The 21,423-nt window shown below is 43.9% G+C and overlaps 1 protein-coding gene across 2 annotated transcripts; it reads right to left on the bottom strand.

Annotated features, from left to right (window-relative positions):
- Positions 1 to 303: 303 nt before the first annotated feature.
- On the bottom strand, positions 304 to 15,044 carry sap30bp (SAP30 binding protein). Of its 2 annotated transcripts, none has more exons than XM_080516700.1 (10): positions 14,936 to 15,044; positions 14,250 to 14,359; positions 12,453 to 12,497; positions 9,046 to 9,085; positions 5,074 to 5,162; positions 2,838 to 2,929; positions 2,167 to 2,279; positions 2,030 to 2,088; positions 1,469 to 1,565; positions 304 to 838 (listed from the first exon to the last, which is right to left on the bottom strand). In XM_080516700.1, the coding sequence occupies exons 1-10, from the start codon at positions 15,027 to 15,029 to the stop codon at positions 657 to 659; spliced, it is 921 nt and encodes a 306-aa protein (XP_080372826.1). In that variant the 5' UTR covers positions 15,030 to 15,044; the 3' UTR covers positions 304 to 656. The 2 variants fall into 2 exon arrangements, with proteins under 2 accessions (XP_080372826.1, XP_080372827.1); XM_080516701.1 differs by having other exon boundaries at positions 304 to 835.
- Positions 15,045 to 21,423: the final 6,379 nt, after the last annotated feature.

Raw genomic sequence — 21,423 nt, 5'->3', positions numbered from 1 at the left:
GGAAAGAAATATGCATCTCGCCCCCCCCCCCAAAAAATAGCTTCTCATTTTCCAAACCAGACGAACGACCTCCAGATGCTCTTTGACGACGTGAATTGTGCAGTAAAGTAAAAGTCGCCTCCACCTGGAACGCACATGCAGTCGATTGTCTTGCAGTTCTTCTGATTGAAAAATGTCAAGTCGTCTTTTTCTCATCCTGTTCGGCCAAATCTCATCACGTACGATGGTGGCAAGAGTAAACATTTAGATAATATAATTTAAAAGAAGAAGAAAAAAAAAAAAAAACCACGATTAAAAAGGCAACATCCAATCCATTTATTTACTGTATCATCAACACATATGTACACATGTAGTAAAAAAAAAAAAAAATTTTAATTTACCTCAGAGTTGTTCACGATGCCACAGAAGACAAAAAGAAGGCTGAAAAAGAGAACGCACATGTGGAGCCAAAACGCATCATGGCTACAGGAAACTGGAAAATACTGCTCCGGGACGAACCGTAGAAAAATAATCTGTTTCTGTCGTTAGAAACTGGCAGATTGTTTTCTGACTAGAGGCAGACGGACGTTCAGTCTTTATGCGAGTCCAAGTGAAGCGGTGGGCGCATCCGGAGGATGACGGTTGTTTAAAAACTGCCCGGGCGTCCGTCCTCTTCGTCACTGCTTGGCCTTCTTCAGGATGGTTCCCACCGCCGAGATCACCGTGGTCTTGGTGCCGCTGGCCGTCGTCGTCACGGAGACCACGGCGGGCAGCGTGGCGGTGGTGGTGATGAGGGTGGGCTGGGCCAGCGTCACCGGGATGGCAGAGTCCCACTTGCTCTTCCTCTTCTGGGCCTCTGCTACAGACAATAGATGTTTTGTGAGATTTATATACATTAATAGTCAATATTTATCAGTGAGCGACCAAACTATGCTAGAGATCAAGTATTTGTAACTTTTTTGTCTTTATCACTTTGTTCACCTGCATCAATGATTGTTTAATGCCAGAGAATCAATGAACTCGGTGCACATTTTACACAAGTGTTGCTTTGACTTGAAGCAAATTTTCTCCAAAAATTGCAGTGACATGTAAAATTTCGTTGTGGAATTTAGTGCAAATTCGCACTAAATTTGACAAAGATCAGATGAGATCACAGTTTAATGGTGGGGATGTACAATTTTGCAGAATTGACATCAATAATGTTGATTCAAAATGTAAAATACAAAACGTCGATGTAAAATTTCCCTTGTGAAGCCTTTTTTTAAAGTAAAAAGGTTTTTTTTGCATTAATCATGGACGAAGTAATGCTTTTCCTAAGAGATCAGTTATTAACTTCGTAGCTCAAAATCATGGATGCATTAATAAATTATCCCTCTTTTGCCTCAATGGGGAGATATTTGATTAAAACCTATATGCAGGCTTATTTTAGGTCCTGATATTCACTAAATACGGTTTAAAAAGGTCGCTAACTGTGAGAGTGACGGTTCACCTGTGGCGGTGGTGGTGGTGCTGGTGCTGCTGCTGGTGGTGGAGGCGGCTGTACTGGAGGCGTTGGTGCCCTTCTTGGTCCCGGTCACAAACTCGATCTGAGAGGTGCAAACAAACGGGGAAACGACAGCGTGAAGCTACCGCTCGGGAGAATGTGGAGGATTGCACAATGTGGAGGAAAGACGCCATGCATTGAGCTGAAATACCAACATTTGTCATGTCGGAACATCTGAGAAGCCTCCTTTCAGGAACGCTTCGGGGGGAAACTGCGAAATCTGGCGATTTACTAAATTCGACGCGTCTTGTTTATGCGCCTGCATACCACGTCTCGGCGCGGTGAACATGAGATCCGGAGCGTGTTCGTTCAAGCCTCCCAAGAGCCGTGACGCTGCGGCTCTTGAAGCTACGAGCACATGTGACAGCCATTGTTCCCGTCTGATCAAGAATCTAAAACCCGAGGAGCCTGAACCCGGGCATAGATGAAGGACGTAAAGCAGAAATGAGGTGCAGCAGGTGGAGACAGTGACAAAATCCCCCCCCCCCCCCTCCCCCGATGCCTCACCTTGGTGCGCTCCTTCTTGGCCTTTTCCAGTTTGTCCATTTCCACTTTCTGTGCCTTTGCTGCAAGAAAAAAAAACACCAAACAAACCATCAAGCCTGAGGCGGAAACACAAAAAAAAAAAAGGAGAAAGTGCTCACCGAGAGCCTCGTAGTACGAGTCCTCCGACCAGCCGTGGGGGTCGAACATGTCTTTGGGGTAGTTGGTTCCCAGTTCGTCGATGCTGCAGAACTGGATCAGCTTCTCGTAAATGCTGAAAGAAAACAAAGACCAGTTGAATGAGACGTCTCATCGGGGGGGGCACAAACGGACACGTTCTACACGACAATGCTTCGAGTCAAAAGGCAGCATTTTGTCGTATTTTAGCTTCAGTTTCAGAAGCTGTCGAAAGTGATGTAATTGCTGCAGCATTTCAGAAATGTTGCTCTTTCCTGCGTTTCCATGGAGACCGAGTCACAGCATTTTCAACAAAAAAAAATTCCACCTTGGGAGCCATTTTCAAAAAGTTGCATTTTCAATGACTACGAACACGAATGTCGTGTAAACAAACACCCTAAATACAACTAGAATGTTGAAAATGGAGCTTTTTTTTGTGCTGCTTAACCACTTAAATTTAGCAGCTCTTCTCCAACAAAGTGTACATTTACTAATATTTAACATGTAACATGACAGAAAGTTACTGGATCTCAAATGTTTACATTATGTGCTGTTCATATTACAAAGTGCACCAACTAGTGGCCTGGCCTGCAAACTACAGCTGTTGTCGCATCAACAGGGTCCAATGTGGTGGTTTGGTGTTTATGCGACGTACCTCGGGTTCCTGAATTCCTTCTTCTGCTGGATGTGGCTGTTTGTGTCGAAATCTCCATGGAGCTTCCTCTCGTACAGCTTCTGGATCTTCTCCTGTTACAGGACAAATAGAGGGAAGGAGGAGGAGGTCATTCCCACACCGTGTTGCAGCGCGGCGCCGACGTCGCCGTGCCGCACGGAGGCTATTTATATATACGGCTAACGTGGGTTCTGCTGAAGAGATTGTGAATGGGACCATTGTAGGACGGGTTTCTGATTCACCCGGAGAAATATTTGACAGCCGGGTTCGACTCGGCCGCAGGGAGCCGGCGCTGACACAGCAACTTCGAGTGCTTGTAATTTGACATCAGCGTTATTGTTTTAACAGCGACTCTGCCTTGAGCTCATGACCGTATAAGAAAAAAAGTCAAACATCTATGAAGCCTTTCTTTCAAGTGCAATGAGCTTGATGATGTGGAACATCAAGAACTTGTAATTGAACACCAGCATCATCATAATTTGCAGCCTTTTTAAATTGTGCTCTCGTTGGAGGGAGCCTCAAATAATTTGATAATAATTGTAATTTGACACCAGCACTGCCCACACATAACCTGAGTTTAGTCCTAATCCTGGTGGCATGCAGCATAGAGAACATGTCATTTGACATCAGCCTCAATAATATCAAATATTACACGTCCGTGTGGTAGACCAGCTTTTAAATCGCCTGTTTCAACTGAAATGAGCCAACTATGTGGCATCAGGCGTATGGAATTTGACACCGGTCTCATCATCTTACTGGATGCTTCAGCGAGTAAACAATTGCATTTCTTTTATTTTTTGTAATCATGTTGAACCAGTTGGGGTAATCACAACCTGTTTCTCTGAGGTTTTTCATTTTTCATCAGCCTCCTGCGTCCATGAGTGAGAAAAACAAATACTTTACACTCTTGTTATGTGTGAGAACTGACGGCTGCCTCACCCATATAACAATCATCGCTGCCGCGCTCGAAAAAAGACCTCATTTAGCCGTTTCAAACGCCCCCTCCGAGGTTGGAAATAAATCCCTGGGGGGGGTGCATAAAACTGTGGGACTCGCCTCTGTAATTAAAGCAGCACAGGGTCGGGATCAACTCCTCCTTTGCTGCGTCTGGAGGAGGAGCTCCAGGCAGGTCAGGACACACAGATCACTTAAAAACCTGGAGCTCGGCAGCATGGCCTCTGGGCTGCCACTCCCCCCCCCCCCCCCCCCCCCCCCCAACCACCCCCCCCCCCCCAACCCATTACACTCCCCCAGCCATCGCCTAATGATTCACTTTCACCAGAGCAGCCTGCATATCCCTGCCCCCAGGGTCACCGTGAGGCAGGACTGCGTGTATTGGAAGAGGCTTGACTGGATTTCGTTTCACCGGAGCAGGAATGTATCGGTTTTGTTTTGCAATCCGCAGCCCGACCTTGAGACGCTCAGATCTGACTGCAGAGAAGTAAAAACAAGAAAGGATCTGCAGAAAAATACCTGGTTTCATCTGAGAAAGATCTGAAATCACCTCAAGTTTGATTTTATAGGTCGGGTAATAAAAAAAAAAAGCTATTAACAGAATCCCAAAACATTGTGGGAAAAGAGGCGGGGCTGTAATTTTAAAAATGTATACAATGAAATTGACTCTGACAGCTGTTATTCCACCGTATGGAAATCAGCAGTTGTCATGACTCAGCGGTTGTTGTGTAACGTTTTGTGCTGGTGAACCGCCAGGACACAGGGCGCAACACGCCCCTCGCCACGCTCCCCCACGGCGCCGAACGAAAAAGTAACAAAACACCAGCGAAGCACTTGAAACAAACAACCAACCCGCGTAAACAAATCGCTGGGGGGGGGGGTCAGAGGGTTTTCAAAAAGTTGTGCTGTCACCCGTTGCCATGGAGACGGAGTCGGGGCATTTTAAAAAAGTTCCACGCCGGGAGTCGTTTTTAAAAGCTTTGCGCTTTCGGTGGCTCCGGGAATTGTTATCATGTAAAACGAGACACCCAATAAACACAACAAAGGGTTTTTATTTTATTTTTTTGCCATTTTCACCTTGAAAACGTTATTTTGTATAAACAGAGCTTGAGTCGGTTTGTGTGTGGCGGTTCAGCCTGCATCCACCCGACGCGCTGCACTTCAGCGGCGGGTTTATAAAAAAAGTGCCGGGGTGTGGTTAAACCCGAGGCCTCAGCGGTGTGTGTTCGGTGTGTGTGCTTGGGTGGACAGTGGCGGCGGGTACCTGCAGTTGGCTGGAGCAGCGTCCGGGGGGCTCGGGGGGGATCCGGATCTCGTCTGGCGACATGTTCCGCACCTTCTCCGAGAACAGAGCTGCGGAGGGAGACGGCGGCGTGAGAGCGCGTATGTTTTCGCCTGGGTGACTTGCATGTCTTTACACGCGGGGCAGAGGCGAAGCTCTCACGTAGCCGCGTCTATACAAATGGCGGAACGGAGCGGTGGTGGATGTGGAGGGCGGGAGGTGGTGGAATGTGGCGAGCAGGCATGACAGAGCTACGGTGTACATTTTTTGAGCGCGACTCCTTGAGCGTCCTATAGATCACGTTGGCCCTTGTGTTACAGCGGTGTGGTATGAGGAGCACACATCCCAGCAGGGAGTGGCTGTTGTCGGGGCTTGTACGGAGAAGGGCGGCTCCTCTTCTCTTCCCATTAGGCCTGGCTCTCGACTCCCCCCCCCCCCCCCCTCACTCTCCTAACTTGACTTGCCGCCCCCCCCTCCGCCTTTCTCAGTCTGCAGGCCCGACATTCTTCAGTGTCACTCCTCCTTACCATCCGTCAGACGGTGTTTACGGCGGCTGTCAATCACACGGAATGAAATCCGCAGCCTGAAAACACGGGAGCTCGCGCCCGACGATCGAAGAGCCACCGACGTGTAAAAACTTGAGCGAACACCAGAAGGTGGTTTTCTGGAGAACCTTTCACTCTTACAAAAACAGCGCAGGAAAAAAAATTCCACCGCCCTCTCAGATACTTTTCTTGGACTGCGCTAAATGACAAGCATCTTTTCGATGAGCAAACGAGACACACAAGCTAAGAAATGTCACAGAAGAGCCGATGGCCCCAAACTGCAGGCCAATTAACACCGTGGAGCCTTTCTAACTGAATATACCTCCTTTCTGTTTTTAAGTTTTTTCAAAGAAAAACAAGCGTGTAGAGAGAATACCTTTTTTTTATTTTGAAGTGTAACAATCATTGTTTTATACAGAAAAATACCCAATTAATTACAATTTTAAGGTTTCATCAATGGCCTGTAGTAGAGACAAGAAAACTACATTTAAAAGTATTAGTTGTAGCATTTTGGTTCTGAAGGTTAAATATGTTAAATTGAACATATGACGTTACTGAAACCGAATGGTTTTGGTGTAAATGGCTCATAAAGGCTCGCTTACATTCAACACTGAATTCATTACACATTCAATGTTTCACACGCCATTTGTGTGTGAAAATCACACTGTGACTTTATCGCGTGGAGAAAACCTGTCCTATTGTGAGTTTATTCTCTAATGTGATTGGGTCTTAACAGGTTAAACAAAATAGAGAAAGAGGGGGGGGAACCCTACTGTTTTGGAATCGGCTGTGAAATTTTGTAACCACACAGGGCAGTGTGAATTGTTTTTGTGTGAGTTCAGGTTGAGTGGCTGCAAACATGTAAACATTGTTGCCGGGGCCGGGTGTGTGTGTGTGTGTGTGTGTGTGGGACAATGTCGTACACCACTCGCTCTTTTCTTCAGAAGCTTTCTCGTTTCCTCCACGGTCTGTAGCCATGTGCGACCACAGATCCAGGTGTGGGCACGGCTGACTTGTGGCGGCTTTGTATATCTGCGGCGTTCAAGCCGATAAGACTTCGTAACTCCTCAAAGCCTCCAAGCGGGTAAGGAGGGGCAGGGCGTTGCCTGTTTGGGTATGTACATGAACGTCAACGGCCCTGTGTATCCCCCCCACCTCCCCCATGTTGTAAAACGGCAGAAAATACTGCAGCCTCCAACAATAAGAAAACCTGACAAGGCAAGTCGGATGACTCAGAGGCATTAGGTGGCAGCCTGGTATTCATCAAACTCTCACAGATGCAGACATGATCACACACACACACACACACACACACACACTTCACACAAGCGTCGCTGCAACGGGAGGTTTAAAACTTAAACCCTTGCTAATCTGCTCGAGGCGGCTTCAGATTGGACAAACCCTCCACCTATAAACACCAAAATAAACTCTCAGAAGAGCTCGCTGGAAGTGGGGGAGGGGGGGGATAAAATCAAATCGAAGTAAATATGCAAGGGGTGTTTTCACACAGCGGACGAGACAGAGGAGAGATTCTACTCTTGGTCTTAATTACCAGCTGTTTCTCCCAAAAAAAAAAACAGACAAGCAGTCACAGTCCGCACCCCGAGGGTCCTCCCGGGACAATGTGCGGCCCTTCAGCCAGTGGACAAAGAGCCGTCTTCAGCCCGCTGCTGATGGGAGGATTTCTGCCAGACGGCGGTGTGACATTTACTGACAGGCGACGCTGGGGAATGTCAGGGGGGTCCGCTGCCGGGGGATGTGAGTCACGCTCCGACACTGCCGCGCTCTCATGGAAACCAAGGCTAAAAATGATTTTTTTTTTTTTTTTTAAAGGATGGAAGCTTCAGAGCTGTGCAGACAGAGGCCTCCATTAGGGGGCACCAGAGAGCACTCACTTAAGACGACGCGTTATTATACACTTTTGATTTGTATATTTTTGGGAAGCACGCAAGATTTATTGGGGGGGGGGGGCAAGATATTTTATGTAGAAAGTGTAATACGGACTAATCAAGCTTTGTAAAATAAGATTTAATAACTTCCACATTTGCGCTTGCTTTATTTAAGATCTTTAATTAATCTCAAATTGTAAAATGTGTGTGAAATCAGTTCAATTCCAATACATTTGTCACTTAAGAGTAAAAACCAAACTGAAAACTACTTATTAAAGTGTTACCAAACATTTGCACAAAAAAGGGACAAAAAACTAAATTAAACAGGAGGCGTTTCTAATCTAAAATAAATCCTAAATGACACACTGAAGCATAACATGATACTACTATTATGAACTGCGCTGCTCACAGCAAATGCCTTTCTGGGATTTGCAGGGATTGTGTGCCGACTGTTGAAACACAGATTGAATGTTGAACACAATTCAACCTTGGAAACAAAACTTAAGATCCTTGAAGTTGGGATTAAGACCTGAAGGACATTTTTTTGTTTGTTTTAAATAGCTCTACATTGCAACACCCAAACAAAAATCCTAATGTACGAACAAATTGTTCCAAACACTTGCGAGCTGGGCGGAGGACTCAATAAATCACCAGTCTCTAAGGAAAGCTGCTAACCTGTCAGTGAAATACATTAATAAAAAGCTAATTAACTATTGAAATTCACTGTAATCGGTTAGTTTTTCGCACACAACTCGCTATACTTTATAGAATCTTTATACTTCTTTTGGCCGACATTTCAGGTCACTTTTCACAGTTTTCTGCCTGTTTAATACCGTAGCATTGTTAAACTACGTGTCATGTAATCACACCTTTATGACACACTCGCTGCAGGGACGTGAACATTTTAATCCAATACTTAGATTGTGACGAGTTCAAAATTAAATATTTTATCGATGATAAATTTAAACACTTTTTAACGGGTTTAATCATCATTCCTTCTCATTGCAACACCGCAGCCACCATCCACATCCGGCGCTATAAAGTGAACACGGCCACTCCCAGTACCACTCACATCCTGCCTACCTGCAGGTCGCTCATTAGTCACTAGCTGCTGTTAACGCCACAACCATCTGTCAGCCGAGCCTTTTCAACTCGACGAGGACTAGTTAGTGATTCACCATTTTACCGCGGCGACGCCCTGCTGACACGACTCAGATCTGTTTATTGCCGTTTCTTGGGAATTAAGGACAAATCCTCGCCGTGAGCCGTTTTGGTAGATACGATTTTTTTTAAAGGTACTTCTGTTGTTTTAGTACTCGAGATTGGTCTTTGTCTCAAGACCAGATATCCTAATTGCTAATTGGCCCAAATCATTACAGTAAGACCACACGCTGGTAAACACACCCATAGTCTTGGATATAAAAAAAGCAGGACCCTGTAAATAACATTAATATTACAAAAAAACAGTGGGTACTTTGTTTAACCTCACAGCAGATAAGTGTGTATATGTATGTACTCACCGACAAGTTCATTGGGGTCTTTTCTCTCTGCCTCTGGGATCTGATAAAGAAAAGAAAAAAGAAGGGAAAGGGGGGGAAGGAGAAGGGAAAAACAGAGACACACGGTTTAGAGATTCAAACCAATAAGATTCAATCATCACACACAAATGAAAATTTAAACCATGCCTGGTTAAAGTTAGTTCGGGGTGAGTTTATATAGTCATGCCGAGATTCACACAAACGTGTTTTTGTCAGAAAAAACCTCTGTGGTGCGTAAAGCGCCTTCCGTTCTTGCCTACGGATCACGGACGGCGACGCGACGAGATGACGTGCACATAGGGAGAGTTTCAAAAGTAGTAAAGGGAAAGCAAGAAGGGTAAATCTCGCTCGGGTTCCATTGGAGGCCTCGGCTCGAACGGACGGGAGGAGGAATCTTGTGTGGCCTCTGAAATATGCCGCCTGGCGTGCCAGAGTTGTGGGCATAACACAGGTTCAGCACGTAACAACAGAGCCGTTATTCACCGGAGTCACGGCGTCACCTAGCAACTGCACAGGCACATCAAAGACCTGCCCTGGACTCGGCCAAAAATCAGGCGCCGGAGGGGGGGGAGTGAGGGGGAGATGCAGCGGTACAACAGAGCTCGCCGGCAATAGCTCGACCCTGAACATACCGTGAAATGTAGACGTTTAAGTTTCTAATCAACTGTCATTTAATCAGCTTGATGTTGGCTCCTCCTCACAAAACGAGCACCGGTCAAAGAAGCACTATACAAATATAGCCACTTTAAAATCAGAGCCCTCGGGAGGTACTGCTGAAATCTAATCAACAAGAATATATTACCTACTCCCATCGATCAACGGAGGCAGGTACAGACAGGATTTTATTGTTTTCTCCACGACAGCGTCACCAGGAGACACAATGTGTGGTTCATATAGTGTTGGGAGGCCTCTTTAAGTGGCAAATGGCCATCTATTGAAGCAACCTTGACATTAAGAACAGCTTGAGTCAGCACCTGAGCTCTGCTGATATTTTATCTTTTGCGAGGATCTTCACCTGAATAAATATCTCCACTCGTCCTACAACACAGGTCTACAGTGCCCGGGACACTGAAGCCTCGTTTCGACGACGTTTTCATGTTGAAACAGAAAACTTTCATTGTATTTTGGGCGTCCGTTCACCCAACACTGTACGGGAAAACTCAAAAGTCAACTTTTTGAAAACTTAACAAATAACCACAATAAATTTGAACTCTCTTCAGACGAGACTGAACTGAAATGGCACTTGTGCTCACATTTCCTTCCTATTGAATGAAATTAAGTGTTTTTGATTGACTCGACTACTTCTCTTTTCGCATGTTCTGCTTTTAATGTTTTGGGTTTTTTTTTAGAACAACTAAATATAATAAAAGGAAATAACCAAAGTGAAACATGTTCGAAAACAAAAGTGTGAAGATGAGGACTGTGTGCATTCTTAAAGACTTCCTGCAATTTCTGTGGCCACAATAGGTTCTCCTGTATAAACATTCTCTTGTTTTCAACTTGCAGGGTGGAAGGATTCAGGACAAAGTTTAGAAAAGACTGTTCTATATTCTGGATGGATAAAATCTGCACCCTCACTATGATGCTGTTAAATTTCCTTTAAAATGGCTTTTTCAGAAAATCCATAAAGACTGTGTACTTTATGGAAATTAGGACTATCCGGTTCGATTCATTGTTGATGGGAATATAGGTGCTCTGGGTAACTGCTTTGCCTTATTTTCACCCAGGAAAAACCCATTAAGCCTACAAACGGCTTACTATGAGGAGTAATAATACAAAGGTCTTTCTTTTGTCTGTCATTATAATAATAGAGCCATTTGGCCCAAATGAGGGACATTTTCAACTCGTACTAATCAGGGTTTCAAATTCCTGAAATCTCCTGAACTCTACAGACAATATGTCAATAGAAGTTAAACAATTCCACTTCTAGGACGTACTGCTGTCCAGCTACAAAGAAAAGTGCCATCGATACTGAATTCAAGACTTCACAAGGGGTTGCGGTATAATTTGTTACCAAGCTTTGCAAAAGTATCCAACTTCATCTCCAACTCCAGCGGCGTTTCAAAAGCCTGCCGAAATGAAACCCGAGCTTTGTATTGTGAAACTCTTATCTGCAGTAATGAAACTGTGACAAAACACCAACACGGGGTCGCCATTCACGGCGGGGAGATAAGATAACCGTCGGTAAGAACAAATTCAACGCGGGGAAAGGACAGAGCAATAGATAGCAAATTTGTTCTGTCAACTGATGAATGTGAACACGCACAAGTCGACAGCAGCACTTCGACACAGACTTCACTCAAATCCAGAGCGCAAGGAACATAGAAACTATATTTGCAAGAAGTTGCATTCAATTCCGATCCAATGCATCGTTTGTGAAAAAGGGTTAGCCTTTCAAGATTTAGAGGAAGTGCAAAATTCTGGCCGATTAAATCGTTTGCTTCCCAAATAGGTGTTCGAAAACTACGGGGCACAGGCTTGGCTCCACTTGCCGACAGACCAACTTCTTCTCTGGAAGAAATTGTTAAAGAGCGATGACAACACCGCCACCTAGCAGCCCAAGAGGGAAGAGCTTCAACCTTTATTGAATGAACAGATTTCCTCTTATCTGCAACGTGGGACTGTTGGATGTTTGAAGAAGACTGGAGTACGAGATCATCCTTTAAAGTCGTTTAATAATAAAAAAAGAGTTGAAATAAACTGATATTTTGAAAACACAACTCTTGTAATGTGGGTCCAGACTTTTGCTAAAACACAAAGTGTTCTCCACGGATACAGACATGTTTTGACAACAAATCCCATAATGACACACATCTACAATTATCATATTAGAAGATATTAGGCTTGCCGAAGCAATAGCTTTTCAGATTAGTATTGATTCAAGACAGGCTGTAAAGCAGTCAGACGGGGTAGATATGCTCAGACTGATTGCTTCTCCTTGTTAGATTTGTGAGTCACTCTCACCTCGGTGACCTGCACAAAACAGCGAGACAGGAAGCTGGCATGGTGTCCGGTGCAAACACACATTCGCACACAGGGTGGGGTTAGTACAGTGCAGCCAAAGCAGCGTGATATAAAAAAAAAACAACGTCTCTGATCGAGCGTTTCACTCCAGAAGAGGCTTGACAAGAATCAGTCAAGCAACCCAACAAGAATCCACTTGGCAACTTTCACCTCCATAGCAGCTTCTCTCTTCACTTATCAAAACATTCAGCAGACATAAGCAGACCGACAGCCCCATCTAGTGAGCGTTACCCTCCATAACAAGTATGGGGGGGGGCAGACGGATCTTTAGGATCAGGTTAGTGACAAAAACACAGTGAATCAGACGCCAGGTGACGTTCGTCTACATCTAACCCATCCCACACGGCAAGTGGGTGTTCAAATACCTCGACATCATCTGCGTCCCTCCCCTCGTCAGATTCGTCCATCTCCTACAAAAACAAAAACGCAGAGGGTTAACACTGGGGAAAAAGGTCAAGGGGGTCCAAAACAGGGCGGGGAACCAACCGGCGGTCTATAATGGGAAAAGAAAAGAACGTTTTTATGCGTTTGGATGTGAAATTCAAGCTGAAAGTCATTCAGAGTCAATGAATTATTCATCTCTTTAGAAATTTGGTTTTAACTTTGTTGTTTGCGTACAAAGAGTGATGGAAAAAATACACCCGGCGTGAAACCAAAACATAACATCAACACTGTTGGTGCTCTGGACTTGTATAACCCACTAGTACATTTTCTCTTCCTGCTAGAATCAAAGTTATGCAATTTGACCCTTAAAATTATCATGTTGTCCTTTTTTTTTTTTGTTATTGTTGGATTGTTTCCTCTTCTTGAGACAATGCTATCAAAACAGTTGATTTGATGGCCAGAAATGAGCCCAAAACTGGCCCACCCAGAAGATCTCATGTGGCCCACAGGACGGCGCTGTAGGTGTAAACATTAAACATAACACACTGCCTTTTTTCAGCAACACTATTTCAGAAAGAATACGGTTATAACATGACAGACCCAGAACTGAACAGTTTGCTAGTTTGTTGGGTTTTCACATCTAGAATTTAAAACAATAAAACCCCACTGTACAACCCACAACTCAAAGCCTTGGAAGTGACTTGCAGAGTTTGAATTTCCCCCCCAATATTTACACCACTTCGGGTGACTTTGTCCATCAATCCTGGGCTGAATAAATGACGCAGAGTGCAGCATTGTGTTCAGGGTAAAAAATCTGACAAACTGGACTGGGGCCAGAGTAAGATACGAAATGCAATTTGGCGGAAGGCCGGGTGAAACGAGCAGCTAAGTCTGTGTTGACACAACACCTTCCATCACTGAATCAAATATTTATGACAGTTGACATTACTGTGGGACGATCTTTTCAGAGTTTCACAGTCAGCTACATTGTGGTGCAATGTAAATGTTTAAAAAAGCTGAGTATCACAAAAGGACATTGCTTTGCGTCGACTGTGTCGTGTACGGGGATATATAAATAACGTTGAACTGAAGATGAGAAAAAAAAACTATGAATACTGAGAGTACAATGCCGATTATTATTACTTTATTAAGCAATCATTTTGTCTCAAATTATAATGTAATGCTCTTTAATGGGACACATTTTTTTCCTTGCATATATTCAGTTGATGATGCCTTTGTCTTTTGAAATTTGAGAAACTAAGACAAAGTGTATCATGCTGAAGGTTATGCAAAAAAAAAAAACTGCGACACTAAAGGAAAAGTGAAGATTTTTCTGCAAGTTACACAGCACCTGTTGTCGTCTCTGAGATAATATTAGTAATGTAACACAACAACTTGTGTTCCAGAGAGAGAGGGTGGGGCAGTGAGGAAGGGAATAAACTTGGACTTTGTCAAACAATGCAGCTTTGTCAGTCTTGAGCTTGTCAACATGACATTTCTTATTCAGGGTCAATTGAGGGTACAAGATTAAGAACCGCCAGTAAGCTCAGCTCAGTCTCTGAGGGCCCAAAGGGAAAAATGTCCAATGACAGATGCGATACTCGTGAAATAACCGTCCACTTCAACTGGTAGCGGTTTTGATCACGTAATAATTGTACATAATGTATTAATTACAACTCACTAATACAAACTACACTTCAATATGAAGGAGCTGCAGACACAACCAGCCATTCAACCAGTGACTGTGGGGAAAGTCTGGGACTTTACCAAATACTAACCGAGTTGCTGTCTCTGCTGTCTTCATCTGCTGATACTTTGTCCTCGATGCCTTCTGTTCGGTTGAGGTCATCGTCACCGTAGCTGTAAACGAGGCCTCCTACGTGACTTCCTGAGGGTGATGGAAAGGATTCAAAGATGGAACAAGTATTAGACGCGTTACCAATAACTGCAATTTGTCTGTTAGCCAGGATTGGATATCAATATTGAAGCATGTTTTCTGATGGAATTAACATTTTAATGGCTCTGATAAAAATAATAATAATAATGCAATCAAACAATCAGAGGAACATTGAAAAAAAACGTTATTTTTTTTAATCCTTTCTCCCTTATAAGTCCTCTGTCGCCAGAGAAACCTGAAATGAATGTTCTCTATTTATTCACTGGTTATCTCATTGAACAATAACTTTTGTTTATCACTGAAAGCACAAACTGCTACATTATGGAAAATTGTACCATTTTAAAGCAGGCGGACCCAAGTACACCTTGTTTTTCAACTTAAAGTCGGGTCATTTAATCAACTGTGAAGCGATACTCACATATTCAGTTATGTTACAAGTTTTGCTAGGTGAGCGACATGCTAACGCTAGCTCCCACATGAAGTTCCGGTTCTGAGCTTACAAACAGCAGCTAACAACGGTTTTATACCTAACACGCAACAGAGTGGTTCCACATTACTCTCACGTACCGGAATCTTCTGGTTCGGGGTCCGAGTCGGGCTCCGAATCGTCTCCATAATCCGCCAAAGAGGAGAGAAGAGCACTCTTTTTACCGCTCGCCATGTCTGCCGCATAAGCGCTGAGTGACGTCATATTCAAGCGCTCTCGGGCACGATGGGAAATGTAGTCTTTATTTTGTTGTCGTATTTATTTATTTATTTATTTATTTATTTATTTATTTATTTATTTATTTATTTATTTATTTATTTATTTATTTATTTATTTATTTATTTGTTTGTTTATTTATTTGTTGTGTTTGACCAACTTTTTACAAAAAAAAACTATGAACCTGTATTGCATGAAATCTTCAGGGATGATTTGTCATTATCGAAGAACCAATTAATTTAATTTTGGACTGAACGGTTAAATGATTCTGTTGACATCAGTTAAAATCCCAAATTCTAATCAATTAATTGGTCCTTGGATGATGGTAAACCATCCCTGAAAATTCCATGCAATTCGGGTGAGCAAGTTTTGCGAAGAGGGGCATTGTTTCTTCTTGCAAGAATAATGTAATAGAATTCTCATAAACTTTTTCAAATCGCTCTCAGTGTGTTTCCTGTGTCTTCTGTCTCCCTGGGGTTTTCCACAAGGAAATTCTCCTGACACTTCTCACGCCACTTCATTGGTTACTCAACTTTCGTTGGCGAAGGCAATACATGAACGTCGACTGAAACTGGGTGGCTGCTCATGCTCTGACTTTTTGTCCTACTTGGCCCTATCTGTGGTATTATTATTATTATTATTATTATTATTATTATTATTATTATTATTATTATTATTATTATTATTATTATTATTATTATCAGATGTAATCCCATGGCATAAAATCTGTCCGTTCAGTAACATTTACTCCATGGGCACTAGCAAGGGTCAATGACCCCCTATCACGTATTTCACGCAGCAAATCAATCCTCTCATGACCAGTTCTGTTGACATTCTTCTGCCAGTCTGTGTTTGTGACACTTCTCAGGCAGTTGGTTAAAAAATTCCCTGAAGTTTAGTTTTGCTTTTCTTATCAGTTCCACGAAGGTTGTTTCCGTCAACAAGCGTATTTCTTGAAAAACCTCTCTGGAGAGGTATGTAAAAGGAATCACAAGAATATCAAGTGAAACAAGGAAGAATTATCCCCTTCTGTCAACGTCTGGAAAGAATTTCCTCCATATTCTTAAAGCTGCGTAATTCCTGCACACCCCATCAGATCGCAATAATGTGTGTGAAAACAGACATGTAAGACATAAAATTAAAAAACAATCAAAAGTGAAAAAAAAACCTGTGTACCAATTTTTATGAGCATCCGGTCATTAGTTTTTGAAAAATCTTGTTAACAGACAGACAAACAGACAGATGAACACAGATGATTTTATAACCTCCTTGGCGGAGGTAATAAAGTTGAAGAAAAAGGTCCAAACCATCCCTGCTCTATTTCGTCACTGAGAACTGGAATTGTTTGACTTTGTGCATCTAAAAACACACAAATATTTATATTCAAAGGGTAATATTTAAAGCATATGCTTCTGGGCTGCATGCAGCGATATTGATTCTTACACTTCTTCATAACCAAGCCTCATCAGTTTATTAAAATTACCGTAACAACTGTAACATTTATTGGAAAACAATTCAGGTAACAGACTTTTTTGGTATTTTCTATATTTTTCGGTCATGTTCTAATATTTTCTAGTGACAATAACAAGCATCAGTTACAAGAACAACAGTGGACAAAACAGTGGAAATGTCAAATTTCAAGAGTTGAATTCAAGCTTCGATTGGGGAAAATGGCAAACTTTCAGTCCTCGTCGTTGAGGCAAAGATCCAGTTCTTTCCGTTCCTCTAAATCACAACATCTTTCGAAGTCTTCTTCATCTTCTTCTTGTTCTGCTCCCGTCCCTCTAGTTTCCCACAGCAGCAGCACCCGTACAGCACAGCGAACAGGGCGATGGACAGAGTCCCCAGCACGAACACCCCGATGACCACGGCCCCTCCGAGGGCCCACGGGTCCCGCTGCACCCGCTTCAGGAACCACTCCACCCAGTCCTCGGGCGGCGCCTCGGGCCCGGCCGCGTCCAGCAGGCTGAATTAGAAAAGTTTGGATGAAGCACACTGAACCTGGGTACTGTGCACCGGCTTCCCACCGCCGTGTGCATGACGTCCGGGGGCGATCGTGACCCGACGCATTCCTGTTTGGAGACTCACCTCGGCAGAGCCATGTCCCTCACGGCTCAGTGACCCCCAAACACGCCGCGAACAAACCACAGTGTGAGAACAGCTGCAGGAACTGGGGGGGAACTATCTAAAAATCTCGTGCTTTTGCGTGGAGGAGGAGGAGGAGCTCGGTGATGGTGCAGTTTGCACGATGTGGGCGTGACGGAGCGAGAGCAACGGCTGCTGGTTAATGTTTGAACACTAAATGTTTACCGTGGAGGCCGGAGGCCGGTCAGGCGGAAGGAAACAAACACGACGTCTGACTGGAGGCTCGGAGGACAGCTTAGTTGTTGGAATGAAACCCTCACATCGAAACAGCTTCAGTTGCCTCTGTGCAACGTGTATAATACAGGAATACTTTTGTAACTCAGACAATAAACTCACATTTTCTGTTTAGCAGGTTTCTGCCTGCAGAGGGAGCTCTGTCTTTTTTTTGGTTTCTCTTTCTTTTTGCCTCAAAGTGAGTGACCTCAAGCAGTGACCTGAAATGTTTAGTGCCACGATATGAATATGTAAAAGCAAAGTCTGACATGTGTCCATGTAGCGCTGCCACACAGCGTCTCATTGTCCTGACACGGAGTCCAGTGGCTCTCTGGACACTCGTCCTTTTGTGATCTACTTTGTGTGACGACGGAGGCTGGTTTCGTCCCGCCGTCCGTCCTCCGTCACGTTTCCTGTCAGACGCTCATCCCAGGCTGGACTCTGGAGGCCCGGGTCTGCGGCCTCCCGCACAAGCAGCAGTGGACGCAGCAGAGGACGACCATGAGGAGAATCGTGGCTGCAACGACAATCAGAGGACAGAGAGGGAGGAGGAAGACGCATGAGGCGTGGAAGGGAGGCTGAACCGGTGTGGTGAAAGATCTTTCAGTCAACTATTAAAGTGGCTCCAGGCTGGACTCCAAATAAAGTTAGACCAATCCAGGTTTTCTGGAATTAAAATTACACAACATTTCAAGTGCAAAAGCATCATTATTGTGTTTTTGTATTAGAAATACATTATGAAAACAATGTCCGTCCAAAGCACAAAGACGACAATCATAGTCTTTGGTGTTTACTTTTATCTAAAATCTGCAAATCTGCTTAGAACAGACAACACTGTTGAAGGGAAGGGTGTCCGTAAAAGGCAAAGACAAGTTATCGGTTGAAAAATGTAAATATTTTAAGTGTATATGGCAAATGAATTTCAGTCAAGAAATATTATGATGCACAAGTCTGTCGAGTTGGAATAAAAAAAGTTGTACATAGCAAATTACTTTTACACCAAAAAGCATATATTTTACAAAACCAAACAGCTGGTGTGCATATTAAATACATACCATTGGAATTATACAATACATATTAAGAACAAACTGCTGTCTTTTTGTGGAAAAATACACATTATAGTGCCGACATCTCAAAACAAAGCAATTGTTTTGTCAAATGATGAAATTGACAACGTGTTTTGTATTTTTTGTACAATTGAAATCCTTGTCTGTCCATAAATGTAACTCCAAGGTCTTCATATTTTCTTTGTTGTGGTCCAAACACAGGCCTGACGTGCTCCTGTACTGTATGCTGTTATTATTTATTCCCACTGCGTATCTGTCGTAAGCATGTCCCAGTGCAGACGCCGCCATGCAACACTAAACAGCTGAACAGGGAAACTCACCGACGAAGAGGATGAGCACCACGAAGGCTCCCACCTCCAGGGCGTTTGCCTGCGGGAGCTCCTGCAGCTTGGTCCACAACTTCTGACCGATATCCAGCATCTCGTTTTTCACCTCCATGCTGGCTTTCAAATGCAAAGCACAGAAAGATGAGGTTGCCGTGCCAGGAATCTGTCGAGATCGACGAAAACGTCAAACGGAGGCCCGAAATGAAGAGGTTATTTTCAACTACCAGCTCCGCCCTGACATCCACCCTGTAATTACTCCTCGAACCTCGTAAGCACGAGTGCCCTTGATGCCTAAATGCTCTGCGCTCATGATACGTCCAGACCCCTCATTACACCACCGATTACCTCCTACTGTGTGACAGTGTGCGCAGGCAGGCCTTGTGTCTGCATTTAGTGTGTTTATGAGCATATACGACCCCCCCCCCCCCCCCCCCCCCCCCCCCTCACTCCCTCACTCCAAAAAAAAATAAATCAAAGTTCACTTATAACCTCACACAGGGCTGACCTGCCTCCCTGCCCGGTTTAATTATAAACCAGGCCAACTATTTCAGGCCTGGCATTTGGAGACTGAGGCCTGTGATGGTTAGTGGAGCGGCGGCGCTTGAGAGACGTCTCACAGATAGTCGACGGACGCCAAGGCTGTGAAGTGAACAGAAAGTCTGAGTAGGCATGTGGGCGTCAGTGACAATGAAATCAGGGATGAATTTGATGAATAATAGCCTCTTGTCTTTCATGCATTATGCACGGAGAGACTGAAAGAAAACATTTAAAAAAAAAAGCCTCTGATCTGCGAGGAGACGTGATCACAGGAGTAAATTATACTGGCTTAAATACATAGTATTATACTATGATGTCCCACAAAGGCTGAGACCAGAAATTACAGGAGCAGAGCGTCACACACGGAAGAGTTGTACTGCCTTATTTTAAAGGTTTCTCCTTTAAAGTGTAACGTCCAAATAGAGCGCTCATGTCGATGAAATGTACACAAAACAACTACAAAGCAGATTTTAGATATAAAAATGTAACAAAAAAACCCACAACACAGCTCTTCACAAACATACAATAACTAAAACATGCCCACAAATACATAAAACAACACCCAAAACACACAAAACAATTAGAAATAGACAGAAATGTCTTTCTTTCTTCCTTTCTATTTGCGCATGGGAATGGTACAGACTAGCTGGAACCAGCAGATGGCGGTCATGCAACTTTATGGATGCCGTTAAATCCAGAAGAAGAAGAAGAAATTTTTGCAGTTGTTTGCGATTTTGTTTGCACTTTTGATGTGCTTTTTGTACACATGCTCCAAACAGTTCCTGGGCTAATTATGTATTTACTAATAATGACTATCAATCCAATTAATGTGAATGAATGTTACATTTTGTCCAATTAAGCCGTGGAACTGTTGAAGACAATAAAACAACCTTTTCAGAGCACAGAGATTCAAACATTTGATATGTCAGGTTTTGCCAATGAAGTCGCTACAACATAACTTTCTCATTAAATGTTTTGTGAAATTTCACTACTTACATTTGGGTTTAATTCACATAATTGGAAAGTTATCCATAAACTACAACTCAATGCCTCTATCTATTTCTCTCTTTTTCTGTTTTTATCTCTTGAAATGTATAACTGAAGCTAACATTTCCATCAGTTTATGGAGTGAACATAAACCGATGTTTTGTTTTCTGGGTCTTCTCTCGCAATCTCATGAGTTGCGACATCAATCTGTCACAGGAAATGTGAAATCTCCTAATTTCATTACAATCTGCAAAACATCATGTTCGTTGTTTTTGGTTTTTTTTTAACACTATTTTATGAGCAGGGCTTTCAAGCATGCATCTTCAACATGTTTTGTTCTTGTCCCTCCACCACCTGCTGGAGCAAGTCTGTTGACCTCTGCTGCCCCATCCCGTCTTGTCTTTGTCCCACACGTCCAGATTCACAGGCAACAAGTCGGAGCCACGGAGGGGAGAGCTGCCACGCCAGTTCAATAAGTTCTGGAACACGAAAAGGGATGACATGTGCTGAAGTAAAACAGGCCCATACCTCCTTCTGTCCGTGTCACTGTTCCCACTCGTAGGCTTTTCCAGGTTCCCCCCCACTCTCGGCCCTCCCGTCTTCTCACTTCGTCTTCTCAACTGGTGTCCAGCTCCTCATCTGATCATCCCGGAGCGTGCAGCGCTGGAGGTAATTTGACCCTCCGTTTTCCTCCTGCATCCACTTTCTCCTTCTGTTCACGGGGAGCTTGTGCGCCTCCTCTTCCTCCTCCTCTTCCACCCTCCCTCTCCTGCTAAAATAGGCCGTCTCTCACCCTCCTCCTCCTCTGTACATCTGAACACTCATTCAGTGTTTCCTCCTCCTCCTCCTCCTCCTCTTGCTCGCTCTGTCTTGCTCCAGACCAGCTGTGCCAGGGCCTCTTTTTGTGTCTGCAGTCGCTGTGGAGACGAGGCCCCATCCGAAAAAGAGGGAGCAAGGGGGTTGGTGTGTGAGTGTGTGTGTGTGTTTCTGCAGGCCTACCAGCTGACCCCCATATTTCTCCACATTTCTGTCCACACATTTCAAGGTTGAAGGTGCCGCACATTTCCTCCCCCTCCC

This window comes from Blennius ocellaris (genome assembly GCF_963422515.1).
Source record: "Blennius ocellaris genome assembly, chromosome: 21".
NCBI classification, from domain to species: domain Eukaryota; kingdom Metazoa; phylum Chordata; class Actinopteri; order Blenniiformes; family Blenniidae; genus Blennius; species Blennius ocellaris.
Note: the sequence above shows the minus strand (reverse complement) of the source record. Positions and strands in the feature narration are given on the sequence as shown.